This window comes from Chenopodium album, chromosome 12 (genome assembly GCF_948465745.1).
Source record: "Chenopodium album chromosome 12, dcCheAlbu1.1, whole genome shotgun sequence".
Classification (NCBI taxonomy): Eukaryota; Viridiplantae; Streptophyta; class Magnoliopsida; order Caryophyllales; family Amaranthaceae; genus Chenopodium; species Chenopodium album.
This window is the reverse complement of record NC_137845.1, coordinates 15,268,725-15,289,261: the sequence shown is the minus strand read 5'-3', so window position 1 is coordinate 15,289,261 and position 20,537 is coordinate 15,268,725. Positions and strand designations below refer to the sequence as shown.

General features: G+C 34.4%; 1 protein-coding gene across 3 annotated transcripts; it reads right to left on the bottom strand.

The window, feature by feature from the left end:
• Window positions 1-1,394: 1,394 nt before the first annotated feature.
• LOC145570402 (uncharacterized) lies at window positions 1,395-19,573 on the bottom strand. Of its 3 annotated transcripts, none has more exons than XM_081629470.1 (28): window positions 19,279-19,573; window positions 18,954-19,161; window positions 18,741-18,865; window positions 15,980-16,096; window positions 15,707-15,862; window positions 14,731-15,386; window positions 12,279-12,400; window positions 11,767-11,858; window positions 11,386-11,602; window positions 9,955-10,015; window positions 8,357-8,505; window positions 8,174-8,244; window positions 7,924-8,097; window positions 7,733-7,804; window positions 5,652-5,756; window positions 5,484-5,573; window positions 5,192-5,267; window positions 5,010-5,106; window positions 4,806-4,875; window positions 4,403-4,582; window positions 4,201-4,323; window positions 4,029-4,112; window positions 3,742-3,926; window positions 3,509-3,647; window positions 3,363-3,422; window positions 3,007-3,108; window positions 2,644-2,762; window positions 1,395-1,755 (listed from the first exon to the last, which is right to left on the bottom strand). In XM_081629470.1, exons 1-27 carry the CDS (start codon window positions 19,354-19,356, stop codon window positions 2,649-2,651), a joined length of 3,723 nt encoding a protein of 1,240 aa, XP_081485596.1. In that variant the 5' UTR covers window positions 19,357-19,573; the 3' UTR covers window positions 1,395-1,755; window positions 2,644-2,648. The 3 variants fall into 3 exon arrangements, with proteins under 3 accessions (XP_081485596.1, XP_081485597.1, XP_081485595.1); XM_081629471.1 differs by lacking the exon at window positions 1,395-1,755 and having other exon boundaries at window positions 1,971-2,762; window positions 14,731-14,820; window positions 14,935-15,386; XM_081629469.1 differs by lacking the exon at window positions 1,395-1,755 and having other exon boundaries at window positions 1,971-2,762; window positions 19,279-19,572.
• Between the last annotated feature and the right edge of the window lie 964 nt (window positions 19,574-20,537).

Sequence of the window (20,537 nt, the reverse complement as noted above, 5' to 3'; positions counted from 1 at the left end):
GTGTACTGATAGATATTATAGTTTTACAAGACTCGTAATCATAGTACGATAGAAATACAAATATTATCCTAATCTGCAACAAATATTATCATAACTATAATATCTATTATATACCAATTTGTCAAAAATAAACCAAAAACGAAAGTATCATTCTACATAATTGTGTAAAAAAAATTTTTAAAAAAAAAAAAAAACAAACAAATGTTGATAAACACGTTTTTTTGTTTTTTCCTTTTACGACTATACAAGTTTATCAAATTAGCAATTCAACCTTTTCCATCCTTTTAAAACGAACCTTTAAAATTGGGTGGTTAAAATTATTAATCACATGTTTCAAGAAGAATATAGGTAGGTGGATAGTGGATTAACATGTGTTGAATTATAGTGTTTCCAAACAAATAAAAAGGTGGATTAATGCACATTTTTCGTATTTCTTTGTATCTTCCAATTTCGTGATTACATTTTCATAATAAGTGTTCCTTTTGATTAGTTAATTGAATAAAAAAAAAATTATTCAGCAACTTTGATCATAATTTTTTTTTTTTTTTTTGGGACATGAAGAAAGTGTTATCATTAACAAATAGTCATACGACATATACAACAATAATAAAGATTTGTAAACCACGGATCTAGAGAAAATAACATAACTTGTACAATCAAAATCATAACTAATTTGCATATCGGGCATAACTCACACTCCACCGCTTCAAACTTGACGCAAGCAGTGATTTTTTATGTCTTTGCATCTTTTTAAGTAGAGACCTTCGCAATCTGCGCGCTGATATTTTGATCGTAGAGTTGATGACGAACCCTAAATCATATGAATCCAAATCACCTTCTCAATTATTATCAAAACCCTAAAAATAAAATTCTCATCCGTAGATAAGAATCAAAATCTCAAATAATTGGAAAAATCCCAAAAAAAATTTATGTAGCGATTGACAATGTAACTCTCAAGTGTGAATATCATGCCAAACTATTATTTTTTTCTAATCTGTAAATTAGTTCATCATGGTTGTTATTATTACTATTTTGTAAATTGGTAATTGTAAGGTAGCCATGTGCTGATTTTTAATAGCTTTACTTTGTTCTTAACATATTTAAAAAATAAAATAAAATAAAATAAAAGGTTGTGCAATTCAAGTTCAGGTCACCTGTATTTTTTACCCAAACAGTAATATTAAGCAATAAACAGGTAAAACGGGCTGGATTCAGGTCAACCTATTTATAAATAGGCAGAGTTCAGATTGAGGATGCAGGCTGTCAACCCAAACTTGATCCAACCCAACCTGATTGACGCCACTATTTTTATGTATCAACTAATGTGGAACAAAAAGGGTAGTTTTCTTCTGCTCAAAACATCACTTGAAAATACAACGCAAACGTGCTGTTTAGACAAAGCACTTTATTCATTTTAACAGCAGAAGTTGTACGGTAAGATTTAAGTATTAGATCCATATTCTTTCTCAAATAAACATTATAACCCTCAAAGCACCTTTCTGTTAATAGGCCTATGCCGAAGGTTAAATAAGGAACTCGACTTCTACCGTTTAACTCTACTAGCTCCATCAAAAAACCACAAACCCAACTAGACCTTCAAATGGTAGATCGAGCATTTAAAAATTAGCATAATACACGGAGCAACCAAAGACGGCTTCACCTAATGAGAGATGTGCTTTGTTTGGCTATCGCCCAAGAAAGACTACGCAGCAAGCCAACTGCAGAATTCCCATATGTAGCTTGGAAGTAATGATACTGGATAGCAAGCAACTAAAATTAGAACAAAGTGTAAACATTTAGAACAAGGATATAAAACAGGGCCAAGATTAGCAGAAAATCATAATTTACATCAATCAGTAGAACCCTCTTCATCATTTCATATCCCCAAAGCACATTTATATGCTTATGTTGTCCATTTTGCAACTACAGAACTAGATTAAATGCCCTGTAACTTCATAGATATGATTAAATGACTAAATAAATCAAGTATTCCATTGAACTATCTTCAAGTAACCACGGTATCTGAGTACATAATTTACACTTCATACAACTGATTACAAGTGCCACTGAACCACAGTTAACCGCACAGCAACACTACAATTGATTACAAGTGCCACTAAACCACGGTTTACCGCACAGCAACAGTAATAATATATGATGATGAGAAATGGTTATGCCGTTACTGTACAAACAAAATGCAAGATTCGCTTATTAAAATTGCTCAGGATAGTATATACAGCAAATAGGTGTAGTTTTTGAAGCCAAAAAATTGTTGGGGGATAGAGAAGGTAACCTATAAGTTGCAACTGCTATACATTTGGCCGGAAAGGGAGGGTGGGAGAGGAGATCTGGCTAAATATGATACAAAGAGGATACAAGAGGCTTTGGTGCAAGGACCTTTTGGGATGGGTGTAGCCACCATGTCAGTCTCATTTGAATGGGGAACAGATGACGGGAAAATTTTGAGCGGCAGCTCATCTAAATTATGGATCTTCATCTCACTATATATAAGACAAATACCTCTTTTATATGTAAATAGCTCAGGAGTTTCTCTTCTTTGATCCACCATATAATTCATTCCATTGCAGGAGCTAAGCTCATCTAAATTTAGGATCTTCATCTCACTATATATAAGACAAATACCTCGTCTACATAAAATAGCTTAGGGAGCTTCTTTTCCTTGATCCTCCTTCACCATATAAGTCATTCCACTGCATGAGCTCATTCATGTTGGTGGACTCTGCTGAGAAGCTTGCACATACCTACATTCCATCACAATAGTTATCAGTAACAATATCAAATACTGACGGATTATATAATGACATCACAAATACCATAAATAACTACATAAGCCATCAGCAGTCCGACATTGCAACGTTGTTATCAGCAACAATCTCAATAAACATATAACTATGACAAATGTACATGACATCAGCTACTACTAAAAACTATTTTTTTGAAGCTGTTAATTATTGTAACCGACTCAAAGCAGAGTGGACAGATTACCTGTTCTTGAGCATATTTAAAGTCGCTCATGTTTAAAGGACGGACATCTTCACCACTGTATATTACAGGTGATCTGCTCTCAGCTAAAGCTAAAGCTTTTTCCTGCAAAAAGAGCAACCATAAACATCAAAAACCTCACACATTAAATACATTGTAGGCTATATATAATATCTTCAATTGTCTGATTGTCTCAATAATAATTCTACAAAAGTCAATACTCTTTTGATCACTCTGCCAAATATTATCAAGGATACCGGGTCAAAGATTATTGCAACGAAAAATCTTAGGGTGACTGGATATCCACAAAACAGTTAAATATAAAATTAGTGATTCTGATGCTAAGAAAATGACAATACCTTCTTCTCTGTCTCCAATATCTCTCGGATGGGACAATAGGCCGCAGTTACACAAAGATTCTGACCAAACAATAAAAAAACCAAAATCACTACAAGTTTCAAACATAAGGTGTAACAAAGAGCAAATAAAGGTATACAGTCAAAACCTTCAGGTCACTTCCAGAATATCCATCAGTCATATTCGCAACCACAGCCAGATCAACGTCAGGTGCCAACTCTTCTTTAGCTAAAATTACACTCAAAATCTTTTGCCTGTTAGGTGCATCTGGCAAGCCAATCATCAATCTGCCACAAGAACAAATACCAGACACATCAATTTACCACTTAATTGTTCTTTTTAGTTAAAATACTGTATGAAAAAGTGAAGTAAGAAAAAGACCTCCGGGGTAGCCTCCTGATAACAGCTTCATCCAGGTCAAAAGGCCTATTTGTCGCTGCAAGCACCAACACACGTTCTCTATCCTTCGTACGCAAACCATCCCAATTCACCATAAACTCATTCTTCATCTTTCTCATAGCTTCATGCTCGCCTGGATTTTCACGTCTTCCTAACATGCTATCAACCTAAAGCAACCATTTGATAAAATAAGCAAACAAAAAATCAGGGAACACATGGGAGGGGAATTCCCCTTTCATCCATTTAACACAACAAACATCTCAACCAACCTCGTCAACAAAAATGACACTGGGAGCTATCTTGCTAGCTAGTGAGAACACTGCTTTGACATATTTCTCTCCTTCACCGAACCACTATCAGAAAAACAGATTAACATATCAATACCGTAAAGCAAAATCAGGCATAAAAAGTGCAGGCAAGTAAATGCTTTTAAAAATATACCTTTGATGTGATGCTCGACATTGATATGTTGATGAAATTTGCACCAGCCTCAGTAGCAACAGCTTTTGCAAGCATAGTTTTTCCAGTACCAGGGGGGCCAAACAGCAGTATTCCCTTGCAAGGCTGAAGTAGAGCAGTGACTTAGATTTTAGGAGACAGGATATAAAGAATTTGAATACACAAATATCGTTAAGTAGCAAACCTTTGTCAATTGTCCTTTCGAGAATAGCTCTGGTCTTTGAAGAGGTAACATCACTAGTTCCTTTAATGTATCCTTCACATTTTCCAAAGCCCCAATATCATCAAAAGTAACTCCAATTTCACTAGCTGGAATAACATCCGTCAGAAGCTTCTTTTCAAATTCATTCTCAGTAACTACATCCTGAAAAACAAACAAATTGGTTCAAGTCTGATTAACTGAAAAAGAAATAAATCTGCTAAAACCATCTTTCAATCTTTCACCCCAAACAAATATGCTGGTAGGTTCATTCACACGTATCTCAGCGAATGAACCTTCCAAGGAGGTTCAGATCTCTTGTTGAATCATTCTCAAACATTCTTTTGCCGAGATTCAACAGAACAGGAAAGAGGTGCATATCTGATACCTTCAATGACTTCTTGGTACTCTTGGTTTCATTTTGAACACCATGCAAAATATTAAGCCCGTGCCTAATACTGCAAAAAGGAATTCAATATTTCACAAAGAGGATATTGAATTAGACATGTAAATTAACTGATTTTTAACCCTCTCTTACATAGAGGAGGGGGGGGGGGGGGAAGGGGGAGTTTGCAAGCCATAATATAACAACCTTTCGCTAGAAATAACGAGTTTTGAATCATTTACAGAAGGTTCGGCACAATGCATGAAGTGACGAGTTAACGCCCAACCAATTACTTTGTCTGCGTCTGAAAATTCAGAAGATAAAATGTAAGACAAACCTTGTCATCTAATTAACCAAGACATAATTATAATCATGATCAGGAGACTAACTTTCATTAGAAAGTGCTTGATCCTTAATCGATAGTGTCTCAATATCATGACAGTCAATTCCAGTGCGGTTTAGTACCTATATTACACAAAACCACAAAAATTAGTAAACCAAGCCTAGCCTTTAGCAATCGATTTTCTCTGTGCATAATTTAGAATACTAGGCCTACTAACTTGGGAAACAATTACTAATACGGATTGAGTTAGGATGAGCAACAAGGAGCTATAAGCTTAAATAGCTATTTATAATAAAACGCATTGGTTCATACAAACTAACACACTAGTCATGACTTACAGATCGTATGCTAACAATGTTTGACTGTGCTTTTAGAGTTTCCATGTCACGCTCCAACTTCTGCTTCCAATCTAATAGAAGATTTTCATCCTATAACAAAACAGAAAGGTTATGATTGTAAAAACTAAGGTAAATCCTAAGTCATGAAAAGAGAATATCAATCAGTACCTGGGGCATCTGTATGGTGACTCTGTTTGTGAAAAGGCGGGTTAGTTGTTTCATTATCTTGGATGTGTCCTTGTTGTTTCGATCGCTTAGCCGACCAAAATTGTCCTGAATCAAAAGAGATAATTATCCTAAGTAACATGTTCAATTTCACGCACACACACACACACACACACAGACACATACACAGAGAGAAAGAGAGAGAAAAACATAGCAAGAAGTTGAGCAAAGAAATTTTCCAGCATGAAGCCAAGAAAATCTCTTTACTAAGAGCTTGTGCTAAAGTCCAGCATCCTAAACCTTTAAAAAGATCATTAGGAGCACTGCTATTTCCAGAAAAATAACTAGTTTTCCAAACATACTAAAATAAATATGTATATAAAATGTCAGTGAAGGATCACCTAAAGCAGAACAATAAAAAAGCATACTCCTTTAAGCAATTTTCCTCCGATATGCTTTTCAAGAAATCAAAAAGGAAAAATAAATAAATAAAAGCGCCAACAAAATCTTAATTGTACAGAAATCAGTCATATTAGCTGTTATATTTTACGTATTTAATATGTTCAGTTTTTTGTTCGTGTTCAAAAATTCATCGTGTAACCATTAGTTTTTCAAAAATCCCCCACGACACCACATACCCAATACTTAGATTTTCAAAAAATATCACAACATAGCTATGGGTTTTCAGAATAAATATTTTTGAACAATTTTTCTCCAATATGCTTCTAAAAAAAGATGAATCAATAAACAAAAACTTTCTGTCAAAATCCTTGCAATAAAATTAAGTTTAACTTTACATATTGAAAAAGTAATTTTATACAGAAGGTACCCCTAAGGTTTTTAAATATTGTACACAAAGTTCCAACTAATTTTCAAAAACTTACCATGTACTCACTGAGTTTTCAAAAAACCAATGACATTCCAACCTAATTAATCTCTCAATCCCATCACCCCTCTTCTCCGTTGAATATATTCCACCAAATCAATTGATAGAGAACAAGGGAAAAGAATGAAATTAAGAGGGTGATAGGGTGTTTTGGGTGTTCGTGAGAAATCATTGAGTTAATATGTGTTATAGGGGGAAACAGGATAGGATTCTATGAATAGATATGACATATGAGAGGAGGAGGCATATAAGGTAGTGCAATATAATTCAGTTAGCAATGTCTTGAGGAAGAAGATATGTGAATTAGATACAGTAAAACTATAAATAAGAGAACATCAGTAAGAGATTGGCAGAATAAAATATTGCATAAGCAATTAGAGTTAGCATGTAATTCCTGTTTATAATCAATCAATCTCTTATTAGGTTAATTCTTGCATTACTTCTCTAAACTCAATTCATAGTTTCATAGCATTATTGGTATTCAATTCAAATTATAAACCCTTAGGGGACCCTATGAGTTTTAAAAACAATGTACCCAATGCATTTTTATTCAACCTGAGGGCCTTGAGGGGCAACCAGTAAAATTAATCAACAAAATACAATAACTCAACCCTTATCAGTTCAGCAGTTTGTGCGGTAGAAAGTAACCCTATCATTTTCTTCAAAAAAAATCAGGTACTTCAGGAGAGAACACAAAAACATGTTAAAAAAAAAACAAAAAATTACCAACCGTCACAATTCAAATGTATTTCCATGCTTGTTTATTGTCTATTGGCAAAATTAGCGGAGTCGAGGGTCAATCCGAGCTTGTGATGGTCAAAAGCAGTCACAAGAGGATTCGACGACGAGATTTATCTGTTTTAGGTTTTTTGTGAATTTATCTCTTTAGGCCCTTTAGGGGTGTCATAAACATGTGGCGGGAATATATCTATTAAAACGTACAATACCACACAAAATCTAAACAAGGAGGCAAAAATGGGTTATAAGAATATGTGGTACACAAGTGTATATCTGGAATTGAGAGACCCAGACATGAAAATGGAAAACTCAGGATGAAGATCAGGAGTTAAACAATCAAAGAATCAATTTTAACTTTACCAAAAACCTAAACACGAAAGAATTCCATTTACAACACCACGCACCAATGTTGTATAAAAAAGAGATAATAATCCATAAACGAAGGTTTTGACAGGCATACCGGAAAAGCAAGATCAAGCAAAGCTGTGTGGTTGCTGCCAAATTTTGTAAATAACAATCCACCTGGATGAGACTGCAAAAACATTTGCGTTTCACAAAAGGAAATGTCATAAAATTAACAAATGTCTAATAAGGACTAAACATCAAGAAAGGTGTTTAGAACAGACTAAGATATATAAAATGACAAGATACCTTCTCTTTTCGACTGTCTGCTTGAGTGTGGGAAGCAATCACAACCAAATTATCCGGCAGATTTTCAAGCTTGCTTTTAAGTTCCACATATGCCTCAGGATTCCCTGCCATGCACTTCTCCATATCTTTCAGAAACAGAATCACAGGGCCATCTTTACATTCATCTTTTGCAATCTACAAAGAGACATCAACAAGTTACAAAATGATGATAAGAAAAAAAAGACACCCCCATTACAAAAAATAGATTCACCTCAAAAATTTCATTCACTGCAAGTCTGTCAGCATCATCACCACCCGAATTTTCCAAGCATAACGAATCAGCTAAAAGTAAAACCATCAACCATCATTAAGCCAACGAAATAGAGAGAAGCAAATGTCAATGCAGACAGTTTTAAGTGAAAATGCAAGAGAAGAGTGTCAGAAAGAAAATCACCTTGACAAAAGAAACCATGATCAGTTTCACAACGGCCTCCAAGATTGTTACCTTCAGGAACAGATTCATCAAATCTGACACCAATTTTGGAAGACTGATTATCCTTGAAGACAAGGACAACCTTTCCTCGGTTACCATATGAAGGTCCCCTGCAAACACAAACAAAAATGTAGAAAAAAATCAACAAGAAAATACCAGACACAGTGGAAAATTCAGGCATAAAACATTACATTTAGAAGAAAAAACCATCACCAACTACATGCATATTAGTCATTTCATTGCAATGGCCCAAAAGATATGACTTGTAACATCAAGCAATTTGATGATAAATAAGAAATTATATATCACCTCTGTTTCACAATATCTGCATTGCTTTGACTACATTTTTTAGTTATTACATTAAAGATAACTATTACTTCGTAATATAATTGGTTACAATTTATATATTCAAAACAAAATATTTACAACTACCTGTGTCCCCAAATAAAAGTTCTATTAATCTTGGTCCTAAATTAAAGCCTCCTTTCTCCCATATAAATTGATTTATTCATATTTTAATCAACCAACCATCACTAGCACCTTTTCGTATTCACATTTAACCAGCCATTGCCATACCCCCACTATCTTGTATTTCACATTTATCTTCAATCAATCAATCCCACTTTTTTATTTTTAATTTTTACCTTTCAAAAAAACCACACTATCAACGTTTTTAACCTAACTTCCTAAAAGAAAAGTGCAAAAGGTAAATGTGACTGTTCTTAGGGAGGAAAAGGAATATGTGTAAAAATAAAAAATATATAAAATAGTCAAAACAGTGCATGTGTTGTAAAACAGATGAGGTAATATGACAACTAGAAAAACACTTATGGTAGCAACCCCCATAGAAAAATCCAAAGACCTCCCCAAACATCATACTCAGAAGACAAAGAAGGTCAAGGTGTGCGCTTTCTGGTACCTTCTGGAATGCACAACGCCTGGGAAGGCAAGGCGTTTTAGTCTGCGCCTTGACTCGCCTGGTGCCAACTATTTAAATCTAAGGACATCATAAATTAAACTGAAAGATAAACTACAGAACATATTGACATTTCAGTGAATTCAAATGCCAAAACTGTAGCATTAGCAGCAGAATGGAATGAGAAGGCTGGTGATGATGTTGCTAGAAGTATCAATGAATGATACCATCAAACCGAAAATGATACATGATTTGAAAAGATAAACAAGATTAAAAACAAATAAAAAGCTTAGAGCAAACAGAGCACAAGCAAGTTTTTCTACAGTAGTCAGAGTGCTCAAAAGGCAGATACACTAAATATGTTTCAACTTTGGTATGTCGTGAATCATTGGCAACTACATTATGAATTTCTTATAAAATTAAATCATGGTACAGCAACTCTCTCTCTCTCACTGTCACCTCAAATTTTTGTACAAGCTTATAGTTGAAAGACATCATGAAATGCAAATAAAACAAGGGCTATAGAAGATACAGTGCAATTAGTCAACATCAATAAGAATTCGACCAAATAAAAGGGAAAAAAAAAAAAAAAGACATCAACATAGGCTTAATAATAAAGTGACTCCAATTGCTTTCAACATACCTCAATGGCAATAAAGGTGGAACCCCAGAAGGCATTGGACCTAAAAATTTTACTCTATCCCCTGCAAATGATTAAAAATTTATAAATAAGATTCTTAGACAATGAGGCAAGACAAGAAATTACAACATAATGACAAATGGTGACACTCTAAATGAAAAAAGGCAATTCAATTCTTCATTATATTTTCATGGCTTAGAAACAGAAAATAATTTCCAATAAGTAAAGATCATTTTACTTTGCAAATAAACAATTCTGACCCGGCAAAATAAATTCCATTTTAAGTCAGGTGCAGAGAATAAAGCCTCCTACAACATTTTTTCTGGACTTAAATGATTAATACCAATATTTAAAAACATGGAATAAATAACATAGCTTTTGCTTACATCATTTGCATTGTCAAATTGTACTTATCAAAAACAAATTTATCACTATAGAGTATGTCATATTGTGCTAGAATATAGTCATCCACAGTAAGTTACAAATTTCATACAATTGTGTAATTAATGATACAAAGGAGCGGGTTATTTAAGCTTTTACACAACATTGGATTCATTTAGACAAACAAAAAAAAATATGAATGGGATTATAATCACGGATTAGCAATCGCGAGGAGACATCCTCCATAAGAGCTTTTTAATGTTCACTTTGAAATACAAAACCCCCTCCTTTCCATATTCGACCATATCACTAACCCTTCTATGTTCTATCCATCCCACTTCCCCACCCCCTCCAACAGATGCCAGCCACCACCTCAGCTCCGATATGAGTCCTTCACAATGGTGCACTTTAGTACTTAATAAGGGTAAGGGAGAGTGATTCACTATTTGAGTTATATTAGTCAATTATCAAACTACTACACCAGCTAACAATTCATATCCCCAAGGACATGGTGCTTTGCAGGTGGAGCACAAATTCGGCCACAAATAACGTCACTTTTCAGCCTCGAAGGCCCTCAACAATAGAGGCTTATCAAAGCCAAGTACAGAGCTGGACAGGTAGTAGATTAGAATGTACAAGTTAGTGTCTGTGGGGTCAGGTAGGTTTTAACACCCTCCCCCCACCCCACTCCCTCCTCTGAATCCATACCTAATAAACATCAATTTAAATAATATACTTCCAACACTGTCTCCAACAGGAAGAAGAAAATGTTCATACAATGAGAGCTCAGAAAATAGATTTACTTAAAAAGACATTAAAAATTACGGAAAAATCAAGAGAATTATCTCAATTATTATGTTATAAATATAAACCGTCTATATGTGTGAACCAGCCTAAAACAGATATATATGGAAAACATGTACAGGGAAATCAAGAGCAAGATATCGCCATTAGTAATTTACATAATCAACGTGTAAGAACCAGCCTAAATCAAATAGAATGATATCTTGGTAAAGAAAGAAACATCAAGACAATAAAAGGTGAAGTACACACCTTCTTTGAAAATGTACTTTTTAGAAGATGCAGTTGATGCTTCTTGCTTTGGGAGTCGCTGAGCTGCAACAGCAGGTCCCGTAATCTCCGCCTCAACACTTGACGCTTGTTTCTTTTGTCGTATAGAAGCCACAACTGATGAGCGTTTTGCATGAAGACTAGATTTCTCAGGTCTAGAGTGTTCTTTAGAAGTATCAGCTTCCTTTGCAGTTGGTCCCTGTGACAGTGAAAATCTTAGTTTCTGATACCTATCCTCCATTCCTCGCCCAAGGAAGGAAAAATATAGATTACAAAAAAAAAAAAAAAGCATCGCCAAACCACCACGGTACAAAATCCTTAAATAGTAAGGAAAAGAAAAGAAACGGCAGCCAAAAAGCTCACCCCAGGCAGAAGAAGACTATCAACAACAAGAAGTCTTGCACCAAAATGCTTAGCCAGTGCCTTAGCTAAAGTTTCCTGATATATCTCTGAACCTGAAAAGTATAACTTGGACATTAATGACATCAGAGTATGAAGATATTCGCATAGACAAAAATCAGAATTTTTTACGAAGTAGCTTAAAACAGGAATATCATCACACGCACATACAATTCTCATTAATGATACGAGAGTATGAAATACAGACAAAAAATTGCAACTGTGTTCAATAGCAGCTTCAGAATTTTTTACTAAGTAAAACAGGAAATCTTAGCATCACACATAAACAATTCTCATTATCTAATATAAAATGATACCTAAATAACCTAATTAATGCTATTTGCAGATCAATCAGCTTCTTCCCAGAAGATCCTTTTTTTAATCAGTTTCAAAAATCAGTAACTACACGTATATAACCATTTGCATTTACTTGAAAGAAGTTTGTGAGCGCGTGTTTTGAAAAAAAGCTACAGTACCTGCAGGACCAGATAAAAGTACCCTGGGGCACACAGTGGGAAGCTCTGACGCATACTTCAGCATTTTGCTACACTTCAAGGGTATGTATGCAGCAGCAACCAATACATTTTTAGTAGTCTCGCTGTTTCAGCACAAAATTCTATAAGAACTTAATGAAGACATGCACCAAATCTCATGCTCACAAAATAATTTCCAATTGATTATGAAGAGAGTGAAAAAGGCATAACATCAAGACACAGTAAGTGCTAGAAAAAAAAGTACTACGAATGAGGTAAGAAAAAACAACATAGATATACAAGCACGGCAACAGGACAAGATGTTTACAGTTTGGATAATCACTTATCTCACTCTTCATGCACATACATACAAAAAGAATGAAGACCAAATCGATTAACAACAAATGTAAGAAAGGTTGCACTATCAGTGGTAGGCCAAATAATACTACATAAGACTTCGTGACATACATAAAATCATATGCATAGCACATATGCATTGGGATGGGACCACATAAGAAAAGTACTCATAATACGCACATAGCAACAATTAGAGTATCATTTTCTAAATACCTACAACTTATGTTGAATACAGAAGTAGAAAGAAAAAAAAAATCAGCCACATTGTCACGCCATTGTACTACACTGCAACCTTTTTCTCCATTGCCAACACCACACTACTGCCTAATAAACGACTCAATTTTTTCATTCACCGTCTAGATCATCACATAAAACACAAACCAATTTATATCTCGTATAATAAATCAATTGATGATCAGATGTTGAAGTTCGATCATACACTGCAACCTCTGATCTAGATCCTCTTAAGAGGATTAAAAGAACAAGCAAGTCACAATCAAGATACAGAGAAATTAATGAACCACTTCATCTCATAATTAAAGCCATCATGAGGAAAAAAGAGAATAAGATCCTTTCAAAACTCTCAAAGGGTGCTAAAGCCTGGACCAATTGTGATAAAGATATTGTAAAAGCAATCCAAACACCCGCTAGAGCTGTCATCTTCAATGATCACAACCATCTAGTTGTTGTCAAGGATCAGTAACATTCATAAAATCCAAGCAAGGGAAAATGAATGAGGCTAGAAAGTCCTTTGACCATTGATCTTTGTTGGCTAGTTTTGAGTATGTGTGATAGGTTTTGGTGGTGAGATTGGGATGGGGCAAAGTGAAAATTTGACAAGACAAAGGAACAATGCAAATCCAAAGAAGGGAGAGAGGAGGGAACAAGAGACTGAGAGAGAGCAGAACTAGGGAAGAACAAATATACATGACAAGGGTTTCTAGACATTTATATTTCATTATAAGCTCATAATTATTTTTCATCAGCTCAAAAGAAAAGTTGAATAAAAATCCATCTATTAAGGACACTTTACCATTAAAAACCATTAGATTTGGCTAATTTGGCAATCTACAAATCTCCTCACACTTGTCAAGTTAATCACTTTTCAGTGTGTGCTTGTGTGTAATATATGATTTCTCCATCATTAAATAAGTGCAACATTTCTTAGTTTTGAATCATGGGTCTACTTCATGCCTATCCCATGCCACTAAATAGAATTATAAGAGAAAAATGTAGTATATAAACATAAATCATCAAATGTGTATGTGAATGTATATTATTATATTAACATAGACAAAAAGCCCCACTCTCATGAACAAGTGTATCTGTGTATGTGTGGATTTTCCCAAACACACAATTATACTTCTACACGTAAGCAACAAAAAATTACAACAATAACAATTTGATTGAACAATACACTGACCAGTACACTATGTTACCCCAGACACAAGTATAAGTAAAGAATATGATATCCATGTGCCTATCACATCATGGCTAAAAAGTTTTAGACATCAATAACTTTATTAAAGAGTTGGACAATGGAGCAGCACCCAAGTACACAGCATTCATGAAATATTAACAGATATTCAAAAAAAAAAAAATTGCATAGACTTCCCAATTATATTGCTTGCAAAATTAATCATATATAAGACTAATAAGAGCATATTTACTGATCGAAACCCCCAACTATCAGCTTATATCACGTATCTTCCTCTCCTATTTCCCTCTCGTTTATATATATACCGACCTACATGCATGGTTTAAAAACCTTCACTTTCTTAACAGAAAAGAAAGCAACGTGTATGAACTCCCAATGGGAATGAGAAATCCAACCAGGGAAAATCCCATGTTAAACAGGACACTAACCACTGAGATATCCTTCTCTGCCCAAAAAGAATCACTACTTTCACAATTCACACTAACGACACAGAGTGCCTAAGCACATAAGATGAAGGTTACAAGCATCAAAGGAGAAAGACAGCACAAAAAACAAGAGAAGATTAAAAAGCAGTTCTCTTCATAACTCAAACAGCAAATCTGGAGATCCTTCACGAGAGAAGAACAAATGGAATGTAAAGAAAATTGTGAAGTCACTAACCTCAGATAATATGGAAAATTTTCCAAGGATACATCAATATCACCAGCAGTAATAATAGCCTTCCGCAAAGTGTCTTTAAATGCTTGACGCCTGGTTGAAACAAAAGTTGGACGATCAAGATCCTTCAATAAATCCCTTATTTGCCTTTGCTCAGCCAATAATTTCGAGAGGCCGCTACTAAAATCAAAATCAGAGGTAGACGACCTTGCAAGCAGCTGCAAGAACGGCCTCAGTTCATTATTCGAACCAGCAACAGGTCCTTCTTCTGTGTCCAAGCCAGTATCCTTAGCCGCATCATCAATATTCATATTCTCATCAGACACAGGACCAACTTCCTTCTGATTCAGGGAGATACCACGATAGTCCTGATGTTCCAAGCTATCAGTCATGTCAACGTCACATATACCATTATCTGATGCCCCAGAAAGTGAACCCATAGCGGAGTCCTCATCATTGCCTTTTGAGGGAGGAAGACGTGAAAGGCGTTTGCTATTTGACAACGAAGCCAGTACTCCAGCAGCAGCAGATGAAGACGAATCTCTTCCTTTTGCTTTTGTATCGTTTCCAGTAGCTGGAGCACTCTGGGCTTCTAATATGGCCAATGACGATGGTAAGCCAGGAGCAGCAAAAGTGTCCTTAGAGAGTTGCTGGAAAATCTGTAATTTTATTAAGGAAACTGGCTATGCAACAAGCACTCAACCCACTTTCCCAGTTTTCAGCAAGAAATCAATTGCCGAAGGTTAAAGCATATACCAAAAGGAAAAAAAAAAAAAAAGGTAACCACAAGGTAGATTACCCACGCCTAAACCCATAATATGCTGTTATGACTTATGAGGAAAAAGTATCAGTTCCACAAAGACACACAAACAACAACAATAGCAAATATAAGTAACAATATATAAAACTACATACCAAAAAAAAAAGGGGGGGCCTTGCCATGTAAACTAAAGATGAAAATATTATTCCAAAAGGATACATAAGCATATCTCCCAGTCCCAGCAGAGCCAAAAATCAACTCATCACCGCCAGTTACAGTAAGAGGTGAGGAACTCTTGCAATGGACCTTCCCATTTAGTTGCACAGCTCCTTTTCCTCCTGTAATTTCTAGTCTGATGATAGAGGAACTCCCTCGCTAAAATTTAAGAAATATAATGTGTTAGAAATCAAAACATGAAACAAAATGTCACTCCTCTGCTCCACTCTGTCTTTAGCATATAAATTGACTAATAAGTGTTCAAGATGCCCATACCTCTATGCGCTGAAGTTTACATAATATTTTACTAACAGTAGGATCTTTCAACCAGAGGTCACATTGACGACCATGACCAACAGTGAATTGAGAACCACGAATAAACTCGTGAGGATTCTGAGAAAACAAAATAGCCAGAACAAATAATCAATATTACTACTACTGGAAGGACAAGCAACATTACGATTAGAAACATATTTGGTTAATCAGAAACTCTCTGTTAGGGTGAGAGGTTAGCTTTAAAAGCTCACATATGACTAACACATCAATTTCCAGCAAGTACTCACAAAAAACTAAAACAACTAAAGATGTTAATACACCCTACCTAAGCCATAAAAACCAAGGAAAAAGGAAATTTATTTCAAATCAATTACTCAACATTTCCTAAGTCAAAACTAATACCAAATAAGATTCTCAATTCTAATCATCCAATCTACACCACACTGACACATTTCAAGGGACAGCAAGTTGAGTCTACTAAAATAACTTTTATTCGCAGGAACATCCTTGATTTAAATCCATGGTCCCACTATACAACGGAAGTGTATTATGAAGTGAACTAATAAAAAGTGGATACTGAAGGGAGGACCTACAATGAGAATTATAGCATGAGACATTTGGATACCAATTATTACAGAAAGAAAGGAGCAAAATGCTTGCCAGTAATCATCTCCTATTAGCAAGATACATTTTCTCATAAAATTACTGTTTTGTATCTACCCCCCAAATTCGTTAAACGTATCTCCTTGGGTAACTACCTGAGAACTATTAACATATTGCTGAACAACCTTAATGGCCAAAGGAGAACTTTCTTAATATCATAATTAAAAAAAAGCCAAATAAATAAAAAAATTAAATAAAATATAAACTCTAAAAAGAACACAGTTGTGTACATTTATCAAAAGCATTATTCAATTGTCCAAATCCCTAAAACAAACACATAACATCTATCCCCTTTCCAAGTTATAAAAATACAAATAACGGCCTTGTAATACAATGGTTTAACTTTTACACTATTTATATGCTTTACTTTATTGCAGCTGCAAAAATAGTCATGTGGGATCTTTTTGGATTCATTTATACTATTTTAATATCTAATGTTTACAATTTTTACATATTGATAATTAAAGATATTAATGTATCGACTAGCGTAAAAAGAAAAGTGTTGCAAATTAAAAAAAAAAAAAAAAAAAAAAAAAAACAGTGGAAGTATATACCAACTTTATTTAAATGCCTTTAATGAAGATCCCAACCAAAGCTAAGTAATATGAAGCACACGCCTACCCTTGCACTAAGGGTTACCAATAAAAAGCTTTGCAATTCAGAATTTTCCAAATAGAGCCACAATGGCATAAGAGACATATTCATCATAAAATTCCAAAAGAATGATGTAATTTATTTATAGCCAACCTTAAAACAGGAGCCTTCTAAAATATTACATTTTTAAGTGACTAAACAAAAAAAACTACTATCCGTTCCATAAGATATTTTACATTTTCCACACATGTCCATTCTTTCTCATTCTTCACACTTATTAGGTAAATTTTGGGTTAATGAATTGCTACACTCCCCTTGCCCTAGAAAGAAAACCACTTTCTGTCCATTTACTTATTCCCACATGCTACCTTACTTTTAACACTCTTTATTTTTATTATAAATTTGTGCGCAAATAATAACCATAAAGAACATTTAGGAGCATAGGTAGTACTCCGTATAAATTACACAAGTATTTGGCAATCACGAAAGTTTTATACCCAAACTCGATCAAGGCCAATAACTAGAAATGGTAATAATGAAAAGTAAAATAATTATTTAAATCAACAAATTGCACAATAAAAGACAATAATGATACTAATACATAGGTTTCATTGAACCTCAATTTACTATAGTAACTAGCTTCTAGGCATTGCTATTTTCCTTCAGTATAAGGAAAAAATGACACATACCCCTTCAATGAAAAGGAACACAACGGTTCAACAGTAAATATTACTATAATAACACAAATCAAAAAGTCATGGAAAGTAAACTATTTCTTCTATAGAGGCTCTTTATGCAATTTATATACTTATCCAACATAGAGCTTTTTTTTATTTCATTTTCCTTGTCAATAAGCAGTGGATCAGGATTTACATAGTCCAATTCTAGCACGAAGTTCAAGATTTTGAAAACATTTAAATTCAAATTGTTACAACAACGATTTAAGCTACTATGACAGCTAGCTTAACATATATTTTAATATATCAACAAAAATTCCTTAATAAATTTAAGCTTCAGCAAATACAAACCCATTATTGGCTTCACAGGCTACAATAAGTCGATAAGCCATGAACTTATCACATTCAACAAAAACCATAGTGAATGATTTCATTCAAAATGTTTAGTAAGCAACCATAGAAACAAATCCAACAATACAATCGTCAACCCCAGAACGCAATTCAAAAAGTAACTCAAGACGTCCATTTGTAACCACCAAAACCCATAATTGGCTTCACCCATTACAGTAAGCCATAGATTCATCCCACTTGAGAGAAACAAAAAAAAAAAAAAAAACATACCTATCACATTCACAATTTTTTGATTCAAAACGATTAGATTGACACACCTACAAACAAAGACGATGCAACCATCAACCCCAAAACTCAATTCTTAACGGTAACTCAAAACATTCATATGCCACCGCAAAACCACAACAAAGAAAGAGGCTTTATTTTCTTGTACGGCAAAACCCCAACAAAAGAACAATTCTTTACACAACACTAACCTCGGAAAACTGCGAAATGAGCTGCCCCCAAGCGGCGGGCTCGGTTCGAACATTCTTCTTAAGGCGTTGCCGCTTGACACCGGTCTTTGTTTCTTTCTCATCCACCACCGCATCCTCAACACCCCCTAAAGAAAACCCCCAAACTCAAATTTAACCCAAGAAACCCAATTCAATAAACAAAATCAAAACATGCAAATCAACTAAAATCCTTACCTTTGACTTGAACAGCAGGAGATTTCTCAGAAAAATTCAAATCTGAGGGTTTATCGGAACCGGTAACCGGCAAATCAGCGGATCCAACCTCAGGTGGGTCCCGCGATTCAGACCCCAATTGATTACCCGCCGCCGCAGTAGTCGTCACCTCCTCAACTGGCAGCTGTGAAACAGACTTATCCTCCGTCGACGATGACGCTTCCGAATCCTAAACCATCAATCAAATCAAAGCAATCAATTGATCAAATCAAAATCAAAATCAAAAAACCAAAAACCCTAATTTTTGAAAATTGAACCCAATTAAATTAAAATCTAAAAATCAAACCTTGGAACGTTTGGAAGCAGGAAGAGGGGAATCAAGAGGACGTTTGGAAGAAGAAGAACTCCGGCGAGTTTCCACCATGATTAGGGTTACGAAGAAATTTTCTCTCTCCTCTTGATTTTCGTCGTCTTCTTCTTCCTCTGATCTGAAGGATTTGGTTTTTAGAGAGAGAAAGAGATGGCGAATTAAGAGAGAGAGAGAGCGAGATGAAAATAGTTGCGGAAGATCAGTTGAAGAGCTTGTTCTGCGTTCTTTTTAGGTGAGTTTTTTTATAATGTGTTTATTTTTTAGAGGTCTTGTGTTGCTAAATGCCGTTTTATTTCTTTTTACTTAATGCAGAAATGTTTTTTTAATACATAAATAAAATATTTAAATATTGAATGTCTAAATTATCCTTATCTAAAAAATCTTTAAATGTCTACAATATACTACCTCCGTTAATAGTTATTTGCAACATTTACCAACAACAGGTGCTAACTATTATTTGCAACAAAACTATTTTTTTCCTAATATAGTAAGGCCCCATTCTTTAGAGTTGCTCTGCTTTGCTGAGCCCTGCTCTGCTCTGCTCTGCTCAAATCAAATCTGCTCTTTTCTACTCTACTCAAAAGAAATCTGCTCTGCTCTGCTCAAATCAAATCTGCTCTTTTCTACTCTACTCAAAAGAAATCTGCTCTGCTCTGCAATGCACTGCTCTGCTCTGCAATGCACTGCACTGCTCTGCTCTGCTCTGCTCTACTCTATTTTCAAATAATAATTAATAATAACAATAATAATAATTAATATTCAATAATAATAATTAATATTGTATTGATGATAATAATTTATTATTTTGAAAATTATAATAATTATTAATAAAATAATTTTAATAATTATTAATATTAATGATAATTAATATTTATTAATCATAATAATAATTAATAATAATATTTATCATTATTAATATTTAATAATTCAAACTATTAAGAATTAATATTTAATAATATTATTAATTAATAATTTCTAATAATTATAAAAATTCTTTCAAAAAAATAAATAATAATAATAATAACAATTTCTTTTATAAACATTTGATATTAGAATCACAATGTGTAGAAACATTCACTACTACAAAAAGCGTACTTTTTGGACGCTTTTGCTGCGACGCCTTTGATATGGCGTCAGTGTACGGATTTTGGTACCGCCTTTTCTCGACGCTTTTTAGAGTCGAAAATTTTATCGACACATAAAAGCGTCGAGAAACTCACATGATATGCACGTGA

Bases quoted from the DNA above. Each gene is read 5' to 3' on its own strand.
- LOC145570402 (XM_081629470.1), bottom strand. From the start codon at position 19,356: ATGGTGGAAACTCGCCGGAGTTCTTCTTCTTCCAAACGTCCTCTTGAT. The intron at 15,387-15,706 runs GTATCCTTTTGG...ATAAAATTACAG, and splicing joins GGACTGGGAGATATGCTTAT to ATTTTCCAGCAACTCTCTAA. The intron at 5,268-5,483 runs GTAAGTCATGAC...TGTGTAATATAG, and splicing joins ACATTGTTAGCATACGATCT to GTACTAAACCGCACTGGAAT.